At 37.6% G+C, this 19,341-nt stretch overlaps 1 protein-coding gene across 24 annotated transcripts in view; it reads left to right on the top strand.

Annotated features, from left to right (window-relative positions):
• RAPGEF4 (Rap guanine nucleotide exchange factor 4) overlaps positions 1–19,341 on the top strand; it is a 153,945-nt gene that overhangs the window by 99,919 nt on the left and 34,685 nt on the right. For all 24 annotated transcript variants that reach the window (XM_080600893.1, XM_080600894.1, XM_080600892.1 and 21 more), the window contains 8 exons: positions 59–180; positions 1,472–1,655; positions 7,978–8,062; positions 11,089–11,149; positions 11,894–11,970; positions 12,991–13,137; positions 14,421–14,536; positions 17,794–17,882. In XM_080600893.1, the coding sequence (XP_080457019.1) occupies positions 59–180; positions 1,472–1,655; positions 7,978–8,062; positions 11,089–11,149; positions 11,894–11,970; positions 12,991–13,137; positions 14,421–14,536; positions 17,794–17,882 (881 nt within the window). The remainder of the gene's footprint in view (positions 1–58; positions 181–1,471; positions 1,656–7,977; positions 8,063–11,088; positions 11,150–11,893; positions 11,971–12,990; positions 13,138–14,420; positions 14,537–17,793; positions 17,883–19,341) is intronic.

The raw sequence follows: 19,341 nt of genomic DNA, 5'->3' as shown, positions 1-19,341 counted from the left end.
TGTGATCTCTCTCTTGGCTACCTCCCTTTTCATTTCTGTCTATTTATTTGTCCTTCAGGCAGTGCTGTGTGGGGACAGAATTAGTTGACTGGATGATGCAGCAAAGTCCTTGCGTCCATTCCCGAAGCCAGGCTGTTGGCATGTGGCAAGTATTGCTGGAAGAAGGTGTTCTTAACCACGGTAAGTTTAAAAAAAAAAAAATCAGAGCCTTGACTAAAACATGGGCAATGTGTCCCATCATTACCTCTGTAGATCTCTTTCTTGGAAAAAAAAAAAAAAAAAAAAGGGTTAATGAGTCCAAAGGAAAAGCTACAGATCAGCATCTTTATAAGTGCAAGTGCAACATGTAGACAGTCTTAACTGAATCTTGCTACCAATATACCTTTATAACTTATGAAAATATTGAAAAATAAATGAAATTGCAATATTGTGGTAGCAACTGTAATTAGATGTATTAGTGCACTGGTTTGTGATTATATTGCAAAAGCTGGATAGCACTTAAACCAAAAACAACATGTATTTCTATACACAAAACTGATCTTCAAGTCAAAGATTTGCAAGTGAAAGATTTGGAAGTGTTTGTGAGCATTTCTTTTTGTTCAGATTCATAATTTTGGAATGAAATTCACTGTTTTTTGAGCGGTTCCCAAAATCAGTACTCCAAATATCCCAGTGGAGAGATCTGGGATTTTATGTTAGTTTTCTGACTGTGTTTTACGTCACCTCAGTTTCCACTTCACAGGATTTACTGGGTAATGAGATGTTATAGCCCTCAAAAGGGCAGCTTTCTATACCAATATTCATATCTGAAGTTTTGCATGTACAGTTTTATGAAGTTCAGAACAGCAGCCCTGTCACAGTACACTTCCAGTCATTGTCTGTTGTGCTTCCCATGTCCCAGGGAGAAATTTCATAGCCTCTCTTTAGAAGTCTTATCTTGGAAGACTGTCCATTAAGTTCTTCCTCAAAAATATAAGTCAATGAACTTGGCTTTAGAATTATATGTTGATGATGACATTTCTGGAACGTGAAAAGGAGTTTAGATGCTTCTTGATCTGTTACCTTTCAGCCCTGTCTGAAACAGGTATGGTAAGGTGGTCATGTCAGAGAACACATCTTAGAAATTCATGTTATAACTATTTTCCCAGTTGCTTAAATAAAATGATTTGAAACAATAAGAACAGAAGCAGATCTAGTAAAGAAAACATACGCGCACACACATATATGCACACCCACACTGCACATAAATTGAAGTCTTTTGGAAAGTATTTGTGGTACACAATTTAAGTGTGTCCTCTAAGTTATATAATTTGGACACGCCTGAGAAATGAGCGTGATTTATATTTTTGCAGTTCTTCTGTTTTCTTTCTCTTCTTTATTAATCCATCTGCAACGTATAATGCTATGCAGATTTCTACAATTTTAATTTGAATGAGGAGAGATTAGTGTTTGATATGTTCTGTTTTTTCAGTGGATCAGGAACACTACTTTCAGGACAAATACTTATTTTACCGATTTTTGGATGATGAGCGTGAAGATGCCCCTTTGCCAACTGAGGAAGAGAAAAAGGAGTGTGATGAGGAGCTGCAGGACACTATGCTTTTCCTGTCTCAGATTGGGCCAGATGCTCATATGAGGATGATTCTCAGAAAACCGTAAGCAGATTAATGAATTAATATTATGCACAGGCCTTTTTTGTTGCATGGGAACATGGGGAAGCTATATATATTTTCAGACATCCTTTAGCCATTTTTTTCATTTCGGTGCCAGTTTGCTCAAACTCCAAAGTTTGTAAGTCAGTATTAAATAATTTCTGGTCCTTATTCGTGTTTATAAATTGAACTGTGTATTCAGAATAGTCATCAAAGGCTATGAATGCTATCATACCTTGTGGAAAATGCAGCATTATGAGTTTTTATTTCATTTCAGAGTATCCCTAAAAGTAAGGTGCAGGTTCCATTAACGCTTACAGTGCTGGCATGCCGTTCAATTAACTACACTGCTTTTGGTTATTGCAAATGAGTGGAGTGGTAGGGCTGACAGCACAGCAGGTACCTTTCAATTACAGTCATAAATGGCAGCCCTTAATTAGACTCATCTTTGGTAGAACTTTATTGAATTGAGAGAGACTGGTCTTCCCCTGCCATAGTTTACTAGCAAGGTGTGAAATGTGGCTTGGTAGATTTATTTATCTATCCTTATTGTTATAAAATAGTATTTTAAGAAAAAAAAAATGCTTTCTATACATAGGCTGCAGAGGATGTCTGCCTAACCTTTTCGTACCTATCATATTATGTCCTCTCACTTATTGGTTGGCTAACCATCGTTTCAGCAATACATTCTGGTCACACTGAAAACTCTGCTAAAGCCCTTTTCTACAGGCAGCTTTATAGTGACTTCAAAGCAACCAATATAAACTCTGTTTGATCCTCAATTGAAAGCAGCCTCCTTATTATGCAGGTAGTGTTTAGGGGCCACTGAAGACATACTTTACTGCTAATTAAGTGCACTGAGAATTACTCAAGGTCACCCTCACTAACGATTTACTTGTAAGGGTCAGTTCAAGAAAGGTAAGTAGTACACAAAGCTGGATCCTACTCCTTCTTGAGGCCATTGACAAAAGTTTGTCTTTATTATGGGATAGGCTCGGGCCCTGGCTACCATGTGAGAATATTTTTATACTAAAAATGTCTTGAATCGACTTAACGCACATGCTTGTTCATGTTCTGTTTCTATCTGTATTCTTTCCCTGCTCCATTCTTCTCCCAGTGTTATCTGTTTAGATCATAAGCATATTTGCACATTGACCTGACTTGCCCTGTGAATACAAGTTAGACGACACCTTTCCAAGAACTCAATGAAAGCACTGAATTTCAAAAAGTACAGTCAGATATTTTTGCTCATAAAAATAGATCTCACTGCTGTGCAGCAACACTTTTTAAAGGATAGCTTCTCTTTCCTCTGTTTGGTAGTTGTCTAGTCAAGGACAATCAAAAGGAACACTCCCTTCACACAAAATGCATAGACAAACCAGTCTGGGAGTATGGTGCCCCCATAAACCTTTATGGTGTCTGGGAAGCACAACATTGTCTCCTCTCAAAGATGTCCACTGCGTTTTCCACTGAGGAGTGAAAGAGGGCTTCTTACAGGCATGAGCAGATGCCAGTCATTAGGAGACTGTGAATAGCACCCTGTGTGCTGTGACCCTGCAGCTCTGAACTCTCTCCTTTGCCTCAGGCTGACTGAGCAGGTTGGTTCTTATGGAATTGCTCCCTTAGGTCATAATTTTTTTCAGCAGCTTGCTACATTCTCTTTCCATCATGACTTTCAGAGCAGCCAGTGTAAGTTTATGCTGGCAAGATCAGTGTTGATTATCATCCATGCTCCTTGCAGAGTTGAAAGGTTGGCATGGTGCTGTGAAAAGTATCGCTTTTCCCCCTGTGTCGTCACTTGCACAGCAACACCTGAAAGAATATTCATAGGAGATTTTTCATGCAATATAGTGAGGGGAATGAGGTTTTCTCAAGACTGACAGCCATCTGACATCTTTCCCTATCCCTGTCCCTGAAAGTGCTTATTTTTGCTGCCCTTTGCTCATGGAAGCAAGTTTGTACTGTCAGGCACCATATTAACTACTGTTCTAGTATTCAGTTTACATATGTTATGATCCTGTTAGTTGAAAATCCAGTCTGTGCTGAGGTGTATCAAAGCTATTGAAATCTCTGAATCCTCAAAGCCCTGCTAGTTTTGACTAGACACCATTACAGCAGCCAAAAGTTCAAGGAATTGTCAGGGCTTTAGAAACACTGGCTGTAGCTGACCTGCACAGGACCCACAATTTTCAAACCAACACAGCTGCATTTTACAATAGTCACCATTTCCGGAGAGGTTACAGAACTTCGATAATTACCGTGAAAGAAATAAGACAATATTCTTTGATGAGAAGATTACTTTGAGAATTTGATTGTATAATGAAGCTGTTGCTTTGAAAGGTACTTTCTATTGTTCAAAATCTGAAAATCTCTAGCAAAAAGTGTCACTTGTTTTGACAGCCAACTTAAAAAATTCTCTGTTTATTACATTAACTGCAGCATTTTAACTGTCAAACTGTGAAAGAATGTTCTATAGTTTAAAAAACAGAATAGAGCTCAGGGAATTTTTGGCAGGCTCTTGTTGCTATTGGTTTTTTTTCTTTGGTTGGTTAGGGTTTTTTTTGGAAACACATACACTATGAATATGAAAATAGCCTTTTGTGAAGTGGCAAACACAGCTCTCTGCTCCCTATAATGCCTGGAGCACAGGTACAGACCTTGAGCAAGTCCCTGGCAAAAAATGTTGTGGAATTAATACATCTCTTCCTTACAAACTTTTCAGTCCTTCAGTGTGAAAATACATACTGAAAATATATTTTTAGTTATTTTTAGCTGATTTGAATAGTGTTCAGATATAGCTAACTTGATGGTTAACCCTAATGGAATAGGATGTACAAAGTTGGACGCAATAATAACAGAAGTCTTTAAAGAGAGGATGATGTTCATTAGGAAATGGTATGTAACTCCAATGGATTGTATTCTGTTTTAATACTCCAGTGTACAGTAAGTTAACAGTATGACTGAAACAATAAGTTTGTGTCATACATTCTTGGTAATTGTGCTCAGCAAATTTTATTATCAGCGCAAAGAGGGTTTGATTCCATATATGATCACTAAATAAATTTTAGCGTCACTTGCAGAAGTAAGCCAGACAGGATGCTAGGGAGATCTAAACATCTAAACTTAGTAAACAGCACAAAACATATATATAATAAAACAACAATTTAATTACTGCTATTAATCTATAACTTCTTGAAGGTACTGTAAAAATTAAGCAAACTATATTTTCTTTATTGTTTTTATTTATATATCATGTTCCACCTGGCTGTCAGTAGTCAGAACCATACTAGATTTTCCCATAGACTGTATTTAGTTCCATAGTCCTTGGTGGGGATTCCTACTGATGACATTTAATGAATTAAGTATTATTCCTGGGACAGGAAATACAGATTATCTTTCCACATATCAGTTCACTGATATTTGCAGGTATTATTTGTGTTAAGTGGTATTTATGGAGTTAATCCATAAGATTCAAGTACAAAGATTATGGAATCAGCTTCCATACTCGAGTAAGTGAACATGCATTCGCTTCCACACTCAGATGCAGATACTGGGTAAAATTATTCTTGTCTCCTCTGTATTCTTTGTAGTACTTGTAGGCAAAACTTGTACTCTGGCAAGATGCTTATTTGACATACAATCACAGTGTTATGGGGCCTCTGATCTTTTCACTTGTTCTTACCAACTCAGAATTTTCTGGTTAATTATATTGTTTGTATGTACATGGTTTATCAGTGGTGAAGTGCTATGTTATTGTCAACATCCTAGTCACAGAGAAGCTCAATGTTTCTGACCTTGATAAATTCTCCAAACACTGAGCAGTTTTTATTGATCACTTAATACCACCTGAGTTTTCCTATCCATTAATGTGTAGCCTCGTTCTCTATACCTATGCCATTTATTATCCTGTCTATAACCAGCTATTGCTGTTAGAATAAGTCCCCTGCAGAAACTAGGTCTTTACACAGCAGGATCCTACAAATCAACATCAGTGGGTCACCACACAGGTTTTATAGAAGCAGTGATGCCTAATATCTCTCCACGTGACATCTGCAGAAGCAGAAGTAAAGACTGGGTACATCCACTGTAGATTGTCAGTCCTCCCAGTGTGCTAACACAGGAGACAAATGGACATACTGAAAAAAGAGTGCACCCTTTTGTCTTGGCAGAGATCTGATCTAGTTAGACATCATCCTTTCATATGTTAATTTCTTGTAGGAATTTGTTAATTTGATACACTACCTTATCTGTTTTCCAAGATATGCAGGCTTTGCAAGGGTGCAATAAAATTAATGTTGTTATTTCCTGTGGGGAGTACTTTTTATTAAAATCTTTACCTTGTGGTTCTTAAATCTCCAGGGAAAGGTAGATGGTACTGGCTTATCTTTATTCTGTACTTAATTAAGCTTCTACTGCCCCCCATAAATCACTAGGAGTGGCAGCCTTGTAATTTCAACAGATTTAGAAATAGAAAAGAGTAATTTGAGTCACTAGAGGGCATAGCAGTACCAACTCAGTTTGTTTCTCCCCAAATAGTTTATTCCATTCTGTATGGAAAAAAAGGATAACTTGAATTTCATCCAAGACATTTTTGTTATAAATTGGTCTTTCATCTGGGTAATAATAAGTGCATGTCACTGGTAAATGAAGAACAGATGAAAAATACAGCTTGCTTGGCAGAGAAGAGGTCAGTTGTCCTTATATTTTCTAGGACTTCTTCAGTATTTCTTTCATCCAAAAGAAGTCTCCGTCAAACTTCTTTTGCAAACAGGTGAAATACAACAGAGCAAGAGCTCTGTTACTCCTGGAGCTGGTTACTCCCTCTATCTCGCACATGATTTAGACAGACTGTTGAACCAAAGGGGATCAGGCAAAAAAACTGTAGTGCTATATGCAGGAAGAGATTAAAAGTTCCTCAAAAACTCTTAACAAATCCTTCTCATGAGTACTAGTCATTAGATCCTCCAAGGCATCTCTGACACACTGCAGTCCTTAGAGCATTTGTGCCATTTTTTTAGCAATCAGAAAATTTGCCAGTGTATAGATGCTGCAGAAACACAATTATTTAAAACACAGTAACAGCCTCATTTCTTGTTGTCCTGTAGGAGGATTATCCCTTCATTGATGCATGCTTTTTATTCCTGGCAGCATCTCGTATTTTTCAGTGAGAGGAGTTGGAATAGTGAGTGGTTCTTACTTACCCATGTGGCTAAACAGCAGCACTCAGCATTAACTCTGTGGCAATCATAGTGTCCTCCAAGATGCACTGCTTCCTTTTGGAATTTGTTCAACAGAAATTAAATGCTACTTTACAAACCACTGCTATTGTCCATCTTCTACAACTAATTAGTGCTGCATGTGAAAAAAAGTAAGGTCCCACCCATGGCTCAGGAGTCCTTGTGGAACAGATCTTTATGTATCATTTCTGATTTATCTGACAGTTTTACATATAGAACACCTGATTTCGTCAGGCAAGCTGTCTAACCGGGATCTCTGTAAGGTGGTTGCCATGGCTGCTGCTCGGTGTCATTCAGGTGGTTTCACAGGGCTTCCATCCTGTGTGTGTTTCAGTCCTCCAGCCAGAACTGTCCTTTGTCCCTGTAACCAGTGTGAATGAAGTAAAGGTGCTTAGGATCTGCGTTATTTTCTGTAGCCCTGTGCATACTGTGTGCTTGTGACAGAAGTGGGTGCATTGCAAGCCCTGGTGAGGAGCAGGCCATGGTCAGGATCACTGAGCAGCGCTTCGGTGAGGTTCAACAGCCCTGTTTCTGCAGGACTTGTGCTTCAGGAGACTTGTGCTTGGTAGAACTGGTGCTCAGCATTGTGCTGCCACCAGTTAGATTTGGTTTAGAGCTGGCTAGGACGTACAAGCTGCTTAGAGCTGGCTAGGGTGTGTCCGCACCCCTGCAGCGCAGAGTGCTGGAGGTGCACCCACTAAGGTGGCTCTGGACTCTGCATGGCCTTTTCATAGTGTTGCTCTACACCAGTCTGGGCAGCAGTGTTAAAACTCAATGTCTTTTTTAATTTAAACTTGCTGGCTGGGGCAAAAATCTGTCCATTGTCAAGGTGTAAAAATGTCCAAACTAGTTCCTTTTCCTTTCTTGACTTAATGTAATACTGTTTTCCTTGATTTACTTTTTCTCCTTCTGCAAAAGACATGGTTTAATTGAGTCATATTCAGCATACAATTATTTTGTGCCTAAAAAATATAACTGACCTATTCAGTAGACAGTACAAGAGTAGTATGGGTTGTTTTGTACTTCTCTGAAGCTATTACTTTGGACATTTATTGCATTTTTCTGTTCTTTTAATTTTCTACCTATAGGCCTGGCCAGAGAACTATAGATGATTTAGAAATTATATATGAAGAACTTCTTCACATTAAAGCCTTATCTCATCTTTCTACCACAGTAAGTTTTTTTAAACATATAACTGATTGCCAAAAGGGAGGGTGAATTGTGACATTTGGTGATTAGAATTGGATCTCATACAATCCTTCCCATTTATACTTTCTATGCAAAGAAGTCATTCCCACCTGTGAGGATCACCCAAGTGCTGTAAAGATTGTCCTTCGTGTATCAGCTAAAGGAATCTCTGTGTGTTTCTGCACAGTCCATAACTGACTTGCTTGTCACAGGTGCCTCTGTCTTGGGCCATATCTGAGTTTAAATTAAGTTGAATGGTATCTGACCTCACACCTGGGACTGTAGTGCTTCTGAGTGAGCTTCAGCAGAAGAGATGTCTGATTTCTGAATGTTTAGAAGTCTTGGCTTGAACCAGTTAGGAAGAGGAATTAGATAGTGAAGAAAGGTGTACTGTGCAGTGCTGGCTATTGGAGCTTGGTCCTAGATTGAAGGAAAACCTCCTCATGTGCATTCCCTCTGAATAAGCAAGGGCAATGCAGTGAACCAGGAATAAATTACATGGAGAAAATACCTGGAGGAGAGAATGCAACTGTTTGAAGTCTCACCAGCAGTGACACACTGTATAGGCAACTGAAATGAGCTAAACAGCTCTTGGTAACAGCAAGATATGGGTGCTTTCAGAAGAAGGAAGACAGTCAAAAAATAGATTTATTTTTTATAATAGCTTCTTTGGAAGCTCTTGATGATTTTAATAATTTGCAGCTAACTTGGACAGATGCAGCTAATTATGGAACTGCATTACAAAAAGATAGTACTCTGCAAAAATATAACATCTGAGCAATGTTTTTCAAACAGATTATACATCCAAAGTGGGTAACTGAACTAAGAGGGAACAGCCAGACAAAATCCTTTAGCATATTTGGTAGGTGGAAGAAAAGGTATTTAAAGAAAGATTTCTCTGAGAGCCAGAAATGACACATTTTAAATCAAACAAAAGAAACTACCTAAGATAGACAGGTACTGACAGTGGAGAAGACTTTCAATAATACAGACATAATGCAGAGAAAAAAAAATCTTAAACATCTTATTTCCTGCTCAGAAGAAATTCAGATTTGAGCTTAGAATCTACAACAAGCAACATATAGAAATACGGTAAATGATACGAGCTGCAAGAAATAATTGGCATTTTGAAGAAATGCAAGAAGTGCAGTTCACTCCATGTTTTTATTAAGAATTTGGAAATGTCAGCGTATTATGTGTGTCATGAACAGAAGCAGAGGACAGAAATCACTCCTAGCTTAGAGGGATTCTTCAGAGAAGCAATAGACAACATTGCTCCTATGAACCAGAAGATTAATGGTCAATCAACTTGAAAGCAAACGGAATGTTTATTAATTTTAATCAAGGCATAATTCCTAAAGTAAAAACTTTTCTAGATAAGCTACAGGCAGCAGGAAGTAAAATAGATAAAAGTCAAGTTGCATGGTGGTGAACTAATCCCTGCTAGGGAAGCCTATGAACTTAATGTATGAATGAAAAACAATTATATAATACAGTGTTAAAAACAAACCAAATTCTTGGCTTCATCAAGAGGATTCATTCACTGCAGAGGCAAGTGACTGAAACAATGGAGAAGATACCTGAGGATGCATATGGGATATGAAAGCCCTCTACAATGTATAGAACAGTGCTAATGGTGGCATACCTCCTGACCTTGACAAAGCTTCTTTCCCTCCAGACAGAGGTTGTAAAAGAGTTTGGTGGACTAATAGTTATGGAAACAACAGGTCTGTGGGTGTGTTCACTGGTCAGTGTACTAATAAAGAATGTCCAAGCACCTCTTTAAAACCCTCTTCTTTGTCAGACTGCAAACAAACAGGGAATGCTCTGCACTGTCTGTCAGGAAAGAGTTTGGGGAGAGGTGGCTGGTAAGGGATGTTTACACTTGGTGCCCAGGCAAAGGTTTGGTACATGCCTTTAGGATATCAGAGCCTGAATTTGTCTATCCATCTCAGGTGATACTGTCATCTGGATTGTGTCCAGAATTTGAGGGTTCCTCCCCAATTTTTTCTTCATGGCCTAAAGGTTATTCATCTAGAAGTACAGCTGTTCTCAATTTAAACATCTAGGAGAACAGCACGAAAACGCTAATGCTAATAAGACGTTAGAGCATATTTTTTATCTGTATTTTGCACTTTTAAGTTACATAGTAGTCCTTCTGATTATCACCAGCTGAGATTCTCTGAAAAAAAGAATCCTTCTGCCTGGAAATTGGCCTCAAAGTCCATGCAGATCTGTGGTTGTGTGAAGAGAGACATAAGGCACACAGAAAATCCCAGGATAATATGAGCTTTGCAGTGCTGCTCTCACTTTGTGAAAACAATGCTAACAGTGTTTACTGTGAGGAAAAAGTGGTTTTAAACAGCAGCTGTCTCACTAGAGATAAGTGCCCTGTCAGTCATAGGAGTTAGTCACACCAGAGTAGTACAAACCCGAAGAAGAACAGGTTGACATCAAGTGCAATGTCACTTTCTCCAGTTCCTGAAAGAGGTAGTGAGCTGGACATTTTGTCTGAGAAGCTGTCAGGCAGAGAGAGGTCTTAGCAGGTCCATACAGCTGTGCCTTGCAGCCTGACACAGCAGAAGTTGCCAAATTTAAGTCAGTAAGGAGAAGGGTACTGATTTCTGAGGGAAGAGCAGCAGTAGCACAGAGCCCCATAGGGTAACTGATGATAGCAATCTTCTGTAATAAATTAGTTATTACCGTTTGAAATTTTCCATCATGTTAATTGTTTATGATGGTTTCGCTTGTGTGTATATGAAAAAAGATGTGGAGAACTGTATCTTAAGGATGCCCTTGCCTGAGCTATTTGGAGAGAGTAAATGTAGAGCTCATGTTAAGTGAAGCCAATTGGTAGGGAATAGGACACTGAGTGAAGTAGACCGTCTGGCTGTGTGATTCTGAATGAGTGCTGAACAATGCAGCAGGAAGAAAAGGAGTGGCTGGGTTATATGTAATAAGGAAGGATAAAATACTTATAAAGACTGTAATTTCTCTCTCTCTATTTTAAGGTAAAGCGAGAATTAGCAGGTGTCCTCATTTTTGAGTCACATCCCAAAGCAGGAACGGTCTGTAAGTAAAAGGAGTCCTGTCAGATCATCTTTCTTATCTGTGGCATAAGCATTAAATTCTTAATGTTTAAATGACAAGAGCAAAACTTAAATGCACTCTTCAAATTTGACTGGCAGTCAGCGTTCAAAAACTGGGTAGTAGGTGTTAATTTCGCCTGTTGCTAATTGCAGGAGCAGTAGCAAAATTAAGTCTATATTCTTGGTTGGATTTATGCATCACGTATGATTTGGATGTGTTTGTATATGGCATTTTGATTTGGACCAATCTTTATGCAAAAGGTATTTTATTATTATCCTTGTATTAAAAAGCCATCTTACTGACTTAAAATGTTAGATTCCTCAGATCTATTTATGCTGATAAGTTTTAGCAAGGCATTTATTTATATTTAACAATATCAATTTCACAGCTGCTACGGAATAGTTAGAACACTACTTTTAGTGGGATCCAAATATATGTGCTGATTAGAAACTGATAACCTGACGGGTATCGATAAAGTCGTTGTTGCAATTGATGTGGAAAATAAAAGCAATTTTCACATCAGTGTTATAAAATAATTACTACATGGATTTTTTTCCCCTAAAATCGGAAGGCAATTACTTTTAAAATCATAGTATGACCTTTTTCATGGCAGTCATTAATACAACTGCAATAGAGTTACCTTGAATTTTATTGAGTGCAGGATCTGGCCCATTTATGTTTTGAATAACTATATTCTCACCATAAAATCTTTTTTATCTTTTGTAGTATTTAATCAGGGAGAAGAAGGTACTTCTTGGTACATTATCCTGAAGGGATCAGTAAACGTAGTCATTTATGGCAAGGTAATTTTTTCAGAATTCTTTTTATATGATCCTTATTATTGAAATTATAAGGAAAAACTTTGAAGGAATACCATTTAATTTAGAGCAGAATTGCTTTGTCTGAGGAAACAAATTGAATGTAATTTTATTAAGAAATGATCCAGTGGTTTCAATTATTGTACTTCTAGTTGAGTGCTGTATAATTTTGGTATATATTACACACTTTCTAAATGTAATTCAACACAGTTACAGCAGTATCTTTAGGACAAAGCCATTTGCTGGAATTTGGTGAACTGACAGGCTTGCGTCTCATGGGGGTTTTTGTCCTGTACCTTTTACCACCATCTTCCCAAATATTTGTACAACTAATATTTATCACAGGTATTAGGCACATCTGACAAGTGATGCGCTGTGACTAGTGGTTCTTGGGTTGAATGGACACCTTCCAAATTTATGGCACCTCTTACTTTTAGTAAAGTTATATACTGAAAAGCATGTCTAACGTAGCAATCCATTGAGTCTTTAAAAATCCCTGTTTCCCTACTGATTTCTCATTCAATGAATAAGAATCCTCTGTTCTGAACATCAAGCATTCCACCAAAATCTAGCATAAGGACTAGTGGATTTCACGCCACAGGGTGGGCCAGATTCTCTGTTACTATAAATTCAAGTAAATGGAGCTCTGCTGATTTACGTCAGCTGAAGATAAGTATTATGTTCTGCAAGCTTGATGTTATTTTTCAGGGCCTCTTTAAAAAAAAGAGAATAACTCAACAACTTTCTTCAGCAGGGCTAGAAGAGTCCTTCGTGCTGAATGTAATTTTAGAGAACAAGCCAATTCTTTTCTATTCTTGCCTTTCTTTAGTAATAGTAATAACCAGCTATCAAGTATTGTTTCCTAGTCATTATTTTGGCTTTTGATTTCCTGCCAAATAGATTTGTTTTGGTATTTGATTGTGAAGTCCGGTGTTTGTACAAGGACTTTCAATAGAATTCGCAGTAATGATGGGTTTCTGCATGTAAATGTTTTGCTCTGTGCAGGGTGTGGTATGTACTCTACATGAAGGAGATGATTTTGGCAAGCTAGCACTTGTGAATGATGCTCCTAGAGCTGCATCTATTGTTCTGCGTGAAGACAACTGCCACTTCTTGAGAGTAGACAAGGAGGATTTCAACAGAATCCTTAGGGTAAGCGTGGGAAGGGCCACCTTGACAGTATGATGTCAGAACTTCCAAATCTTTCTAGAGTCTTGTCTTATTTGTATAGATATATTAATAACCATATTTGAAATGTCCCTAATTGCAGAACAGGGATATAACAGTCTAGAAGGTCAAGTAAAGTATAATCACTTCTCCTCTTTTTCTGTTCCTAGCTTAGCCATGAAAATGTGACCAAATGTAATCTTTTGTCTCTCACATTCCTGTGGTCTAGAATTTGCCAAGCGCTCTGTTTGTCCTGGTACTGTCTAGGATTTCTAGGTGATCTCTCATCCAAATATTGAATAAAACAAGATCTCTTGTTCTCCTAGATAAATCAGTGTCAGGTGCCTTAAACTCAATAGGTTCAAGGCAAAATCAAGTGGCAAATTTAATAAGGTACAGTTAAATACACAGATATCTTTATCAGAGGGCTCTACAAAGATATTCCCAGCTTAATTTTATTAATTAATTATTAATTCCCAGTTATTAATGTTAGGGCAGATGTGTTCCAGTGTTCAACTGTAATTCTATAACTGAAACCTGCATCCAAATACAAGCTGTTTTGTGATCATTCATAGTATAGGAAGTCAAAAACAGTATTACCCTGTATTGAAAAGTATACATGCCTGGTAACTCCGGAGTACTGTGCTAGAAAAAAGCGATATGATTATGTTTACTGTTCACATGGGAACTAGGTTGCCATTAGCATTGGCTATAGAGACTCCAACTGATTTAGCTCTGGTTAATACTTCAAAGAAGATGGAAGTCTGTGGTCTTACTGATTTTCATCTGTGTTATTTAAATACATGTTATATTTAGTTCTTTTATTTTCTTTTTCTAGTATGATCTGGTAGTAGAAAATGAAAAGAAAGCAGTACTCTGACAGTTTACTGGTCTAAGTATGATTTTCTTTTTTTTTTTTTTTTTAAGTTAAAATTATGCACAATAATGTTCATATGAAACTAGGGGTAAAAAATATATTACACGTGGAAAATTCTGGAGGCACTCTCTCTTTTGGCAAATTTCCTTTGGTGTATCCAGAAGTTTTTCTCATGGTTCTTGCTCCAGTCTCTCCAATGATTCTCTGCCTTTCCCTCAATGTCAGTGCTTCCCTCTGGGTTATGCCTATTCAAAAAGCAAATAAAGTTGGATAAACACAGGGGAGAAGAACCATCCACAGAGTCTTTGTGTTTGAGAGTCATGCATTTTTTCAGAGTAACTAATTAGCCAAATCGGTGCAATTACTTTCTTAAAAGTAACTTGTCTTGCAGGATGTGGAAGCAAACACTGTAAGGCTCAAAGAACACGACCAAGATGTCTTGGTGTTGGAGAAGATCCCAGCAGGAAATAGAGTTTCTAATCAAGGAAATTCACAGCCTCAGCACAAGTATGTTTTGATTCAATAGTGCACGTCAGACAATGATTAACTTTTTCTTATGGGATTATTATCCAAACAATAGCATATTCCCCCTTTCTGTGGAAAAATGCAGAGTATATAAAATGTTCTTTTTATTAATCATCAGCCAGTCACATGCCCCACGGTGGATAATATATCCATTTCCAGCAGCACACTAGTTCTATGACTTTTCACAATAATTCTGTAAAGATCTCACTGTAAATACTTATCTCATGTAATAACTTCTAAATAGACTGCACGTGGAGAATGCTGAAACCATATTAAGCAGAGCTACTGTGTAAAAGACATGAGGAAAATACATTGTTTTATTGTTAAGCATAGATATTTTCATTCTGGATTTTAAACTCTGGATTCTAAGAAGAGTTTGCTAGGTACAATTTATATACAAATGAAGATTTCATGCAATGAAAATTGCACAGCTTATCTTACAGAAGAGGTTTGCACTGTAATAACAATATTCTTTATATTTTCTTTACTTTCTTACTGAAAGGGGAAAAGTACAATTCTGTTTGGATGCTACTGTGATAAGAGTGGAGTGAGGCTATTATAATTCCAAATGTTGGTAAAACCCCTAAAGGCTTTGTAAATGTGTTATTTACAAATGGATGCACAATTTCCTGTCACATAATCATTTTCTTTAGCAACGCTCGAGCAACTTCAACAGAATAAGCACAAAGAAGTTTTGAATCCTTCACCCTGCATCTTACTTTTTCTCAAAAAAAGAGCAAATTTACTATGAGATATTTTGGGTACAGTTTTTATCTGAGCTGGGATTTCACATACATATTTTATCTTTATAATTGAGTATAAATATTTGTAAAGATCTGTGAATGGTTAAACAAACCATTGCTTGTATTTTACACATTTCACACATTTTAGAAACTGCCATTTCATCTTCCACTTGATCTATTGGAAAAATAAACTATGTTCCTAGGAAATGATATACTCTTATAGCAATTTTTTCCTGTCTAAACGAGGGAAACTTGACTGCAGTCAGTAGATTTGCATCAGCAGCTGGTACACACAGTGACTCTTTCATAGATTTAAATCCGTTTTATTTGGTCTGATGAATTTTTCATACTTTCAAAAGTCAAAGTTTTATTTAAACATGTTCTAAACACCACCTTCCTTGGAAACTCTTTGCACCAGCATTATTTCTATTATTTAACATTTTCTTGTTCAGAATTTGATGAAAAGTAGCTAGAGGCAGTTATGGTCCCTGGTTATTTTAAAACTTATGTTCCAGGAATTTTTGCAGGTATAGCTCAGAATCTGCTTTCTGTAAATGTTTTACATGTTTGGTCAGCTTTTGTGTACTATCAATGTGCCAGTAAGGGAACTTTCGCTGGTAACTATGACGAACAGACACAAGCTACACAGAAGAGGAAGCTACTTTGAACGTTCACTGGCTGCTTTTTGGCAGTCTTTCTTAGCAGTGTGTTGGCAGCATCTTTTTATTTAACATCTTCAGAGTGAGTTCACTGGTTTTAAAGATGACATTTCTTTTGTTTCTTTTATTAATAGATAAAAGTAAGTGGCTGCATTTATGGTCAAGACTACAAATCAAATTACTGGTCTATTCGAATTTCCAGAATGTGTTTACTAGAATGTGTTGGTCGAGTGCTCAGTACTTTTTGAAAGTCATTGGGCCCAAAAGAGAGACTTAACAGGGACCTCTTCTTAAAGGCTTGCTGCTTTGCTCTTAAATAGGTAGCTCACATCTCTGATACCGCTACAGATGAGCTGCCCTTTGGGATTTGCTCCCGAAGCAGGTACATAGTATTTGAACTAGAGAAATGTTCTGCATCCCAGAGTTGTTTCCCCAAGACATCGAGTCAACCAAGAAGCTCATTTTCTTCTTCTTAATCTTGGGGAAAACTTCACTTTAGGAGCAGATCCTCTGAGCTGTGATTTGGATTCTACTGCTTTCTCTCCTGGGGAGACACAGCTCCCTGAGCCATGCTTTCAAACAGTGACAGTTTTGCTTCGAAGAACTATCTCTGAAGTTCTCATTCCCATGATCTAACTTCTCTCTTTATGGGTGATCACACTCATGCAGGATAAATTCAGCAGCCCTGCAAGTCGCTCCACTGTTCATTTTCACTTTCATATTCAGAGTACAGCAACCTGTGATTTCTCTGCTTCACTCACTTAGATACTTGGTTAGTATCTCTGCGAGAATGTGCACTGGCTTAACAAGTGTTTGTGTTCTTGGGACATCAATACAGTTCTTCCAAAGGGGTTGGCAGGTAAAAGAACTGTGACGGTCAGCGCTCAAAGTGAGGAGGAGCTCCCAGGAGCTCAGCTCCACCACTTATTTCTCAGCAGGAGCAGAGTATCTTCACTTCTCGGGGGTTTTTCTTTCTTTCTTTCTTTTTTTTCCTTTTTCTTTTTTTTAAAGTTCCATACTTTATCAGTCGGATTCCAAAAAAAAAGAAGAAAAAATGCAAAGATTGGAAGAATGGAGGGAAAGATTAAAAAAGAAAAATCCAATCCGCAAGGAAAGAAAAAAAAAGATGGCAGGACAAGTGTAGCAATATCCTGTGATATTCTGCTGGTACCTAAAATGTTGCCAGTGTTCTTGCATTAGGCAGAGTAACCTAACTAGTGCATTACTTCTCTCACCTTTTAATTTAATCCTGGAAATGGTACAATAGTAAGTTTATCCACTTGCAAAAGCTTACTTACCTCAGCTATCTAAGGCATTACACAAATTTGAAGGTACAGTGTGGTATTTCATTATCTGTTCCCATCTTCTCAGACCAACCCCTATCAGTGTTGCTGGAGGAAATTGTTTCCTTGCTCTGACAATGATACACACTAGTTCTCATTTCATGCTCAGAGTAAGCCTATTAAGACCCTCTAATGACTATGAACTGCTATCATTACTGAGGTATTCATTCTCAGTGGAGCATTTCTGATTGCACTTCCCTAGGTTTACACCAGTGCAGCTCTGTTGATTGCAGTGTAACTGTGGTGATGGAGTACTTGTACAGGGAGGGGGCTGTCTGTCATCTCACACTCCCTGGGTAGGGTGGAGAGTGTTATTGCAATACATTTCACAGGGGGTAACAAAGATTGTGAGTGGTTTCATCCTAAGACACACAGAGATTCTGGTGCAAGTAGGTATTTGCATTTAGTACTCCTTGTCTTCTCACTGGTATGCAGTTTTTTCTTGATTTGTCATTTTGCCTATGAGATGCTAACTGCTCCTTTCCCTCCCTCAGGTATATTGTGATGTCAGGAACCCCAGAAAAAATTTTAGAGCACTTTCTAGAAACTATGCGCCTTGAAGCAACTTTAAATGAAGCAACAGGTACATGACAAAAGCTGTGTCGTTACTATTACTGCATATACAGCAAGCTGTGGATACACTGCAACATGTTGTTTTGAAAAACATCTGGTGGTAGTTTTTCCCAGAAGTAGAGCCATCCATCCTTAAGAAAACATACAAAATCTAGGACTAGAGACAACAATCCAGTCCTCCTCGCTTGCTCTGTTGTATTCATACTTCTGGTTCAGAGTAGAACAGCAGAATCTCAAAAGGTGCCAGACCACTAGTCAGAACTTTAAATAGGCACAACCATAATGCCAGAAAAGAGCATGCATTAACCGCCAGATGATAATGGTACTCATACTTACTGTTTTGGTTGTCACTTAATACTGTGAACTAGCTTGATTCCTCTAGCCATTGCGTTATGCTAGGATATGTTTTCCCAAATGTTCATATCCATATCACATTGCATTTAGATTACTAATTTGTGACAACTTTCCCATGTGCAGGGAAAGAAGACTTCTTAATCAAAAGAGTACGTGCACTCTGGGCTAAGTCCCAAGAATGCGGGTTGCTGCAGCTGCACTTAATAGACTGCTTTTCATTTGTGTAAGGAGAACAACCAATTTACATCTAAGGATATAGATATTTACTGTTTTACTGTCACTAAGTACTCTAATTTAGAAAAAAAGAGATTTAGGCACAAAAAAAATCCTCCTACTTATGATAAAGTGATGCAGAGACTTGTACGTTAAGCTACAGGATATTGCTTTAGCAAGTTTTTTGACATTACAGATGTCTAACAAGTATATATTCTAAGGTGTTCCTAAATGATCCACAACTAATTTGTTACTGACCTCAGAGTATTGGATAGTAGGCCATAAATGGTGAAAGAATTGAAAGATTACAGAAATCCTTTTACACTGTGTGTATTAATCACTTTAAGAATAAAAATCAACCTTTTCATAGGTGCCTAATTGTTAGGATTACAAGCAGAATGTTGTTCTTTAAACCTGCAAGTATATAATGGCAAGTTCACTATTCATATTATGAATGTATTATATATGTTTCTAAATTGAATTGTTTTTGAAATCCTTTCAAACTTAGCCCCTGATCATATATTATCTAAATAAAAAGTCCCACCATTATGTTGGTGCTTTGTCAACTTAGAGATATTCTCAAACGTGAATTACAGTGAAGCAGTGATGTAATATTAGGTTAACTGTTATATCACCATATTTTCTCTCACATCACTTACTTACAGCGTTTTTATGTTTCTCTTTTCTCAAAAGTTGCACTGTAATATCGATACCCCAGAGTATAGTGTTTATTGTTTCTCAGTGGTTCCATGTAAGACTTGCATAGTTTAAAAGTAAAATAAAGTTTATACTGGCCTCTGCAGCCAGGCTTTATAAATCCTTCTTGTTGTCACAAGTACAAAGATAAGGCAAACCTGGGATTTACACTAGCACTAATACACATCACATTAAGTGTAAAAAGA

This window comes from Anser brachyrhynchus (genome assembly GCF_964034855.1).
Source record: "Anser brachyrhynchus genome assembly, chromosome: 7".
Lineage (NCBI taxonomy): Eukaryota > Metazoa > Chordata > Aves > Anseriformes > Anatidae > Anser > Anser brachyrhynchus.
This window is presented reverse-complemented; position numbering and strand designations above follow the sequence as displayed.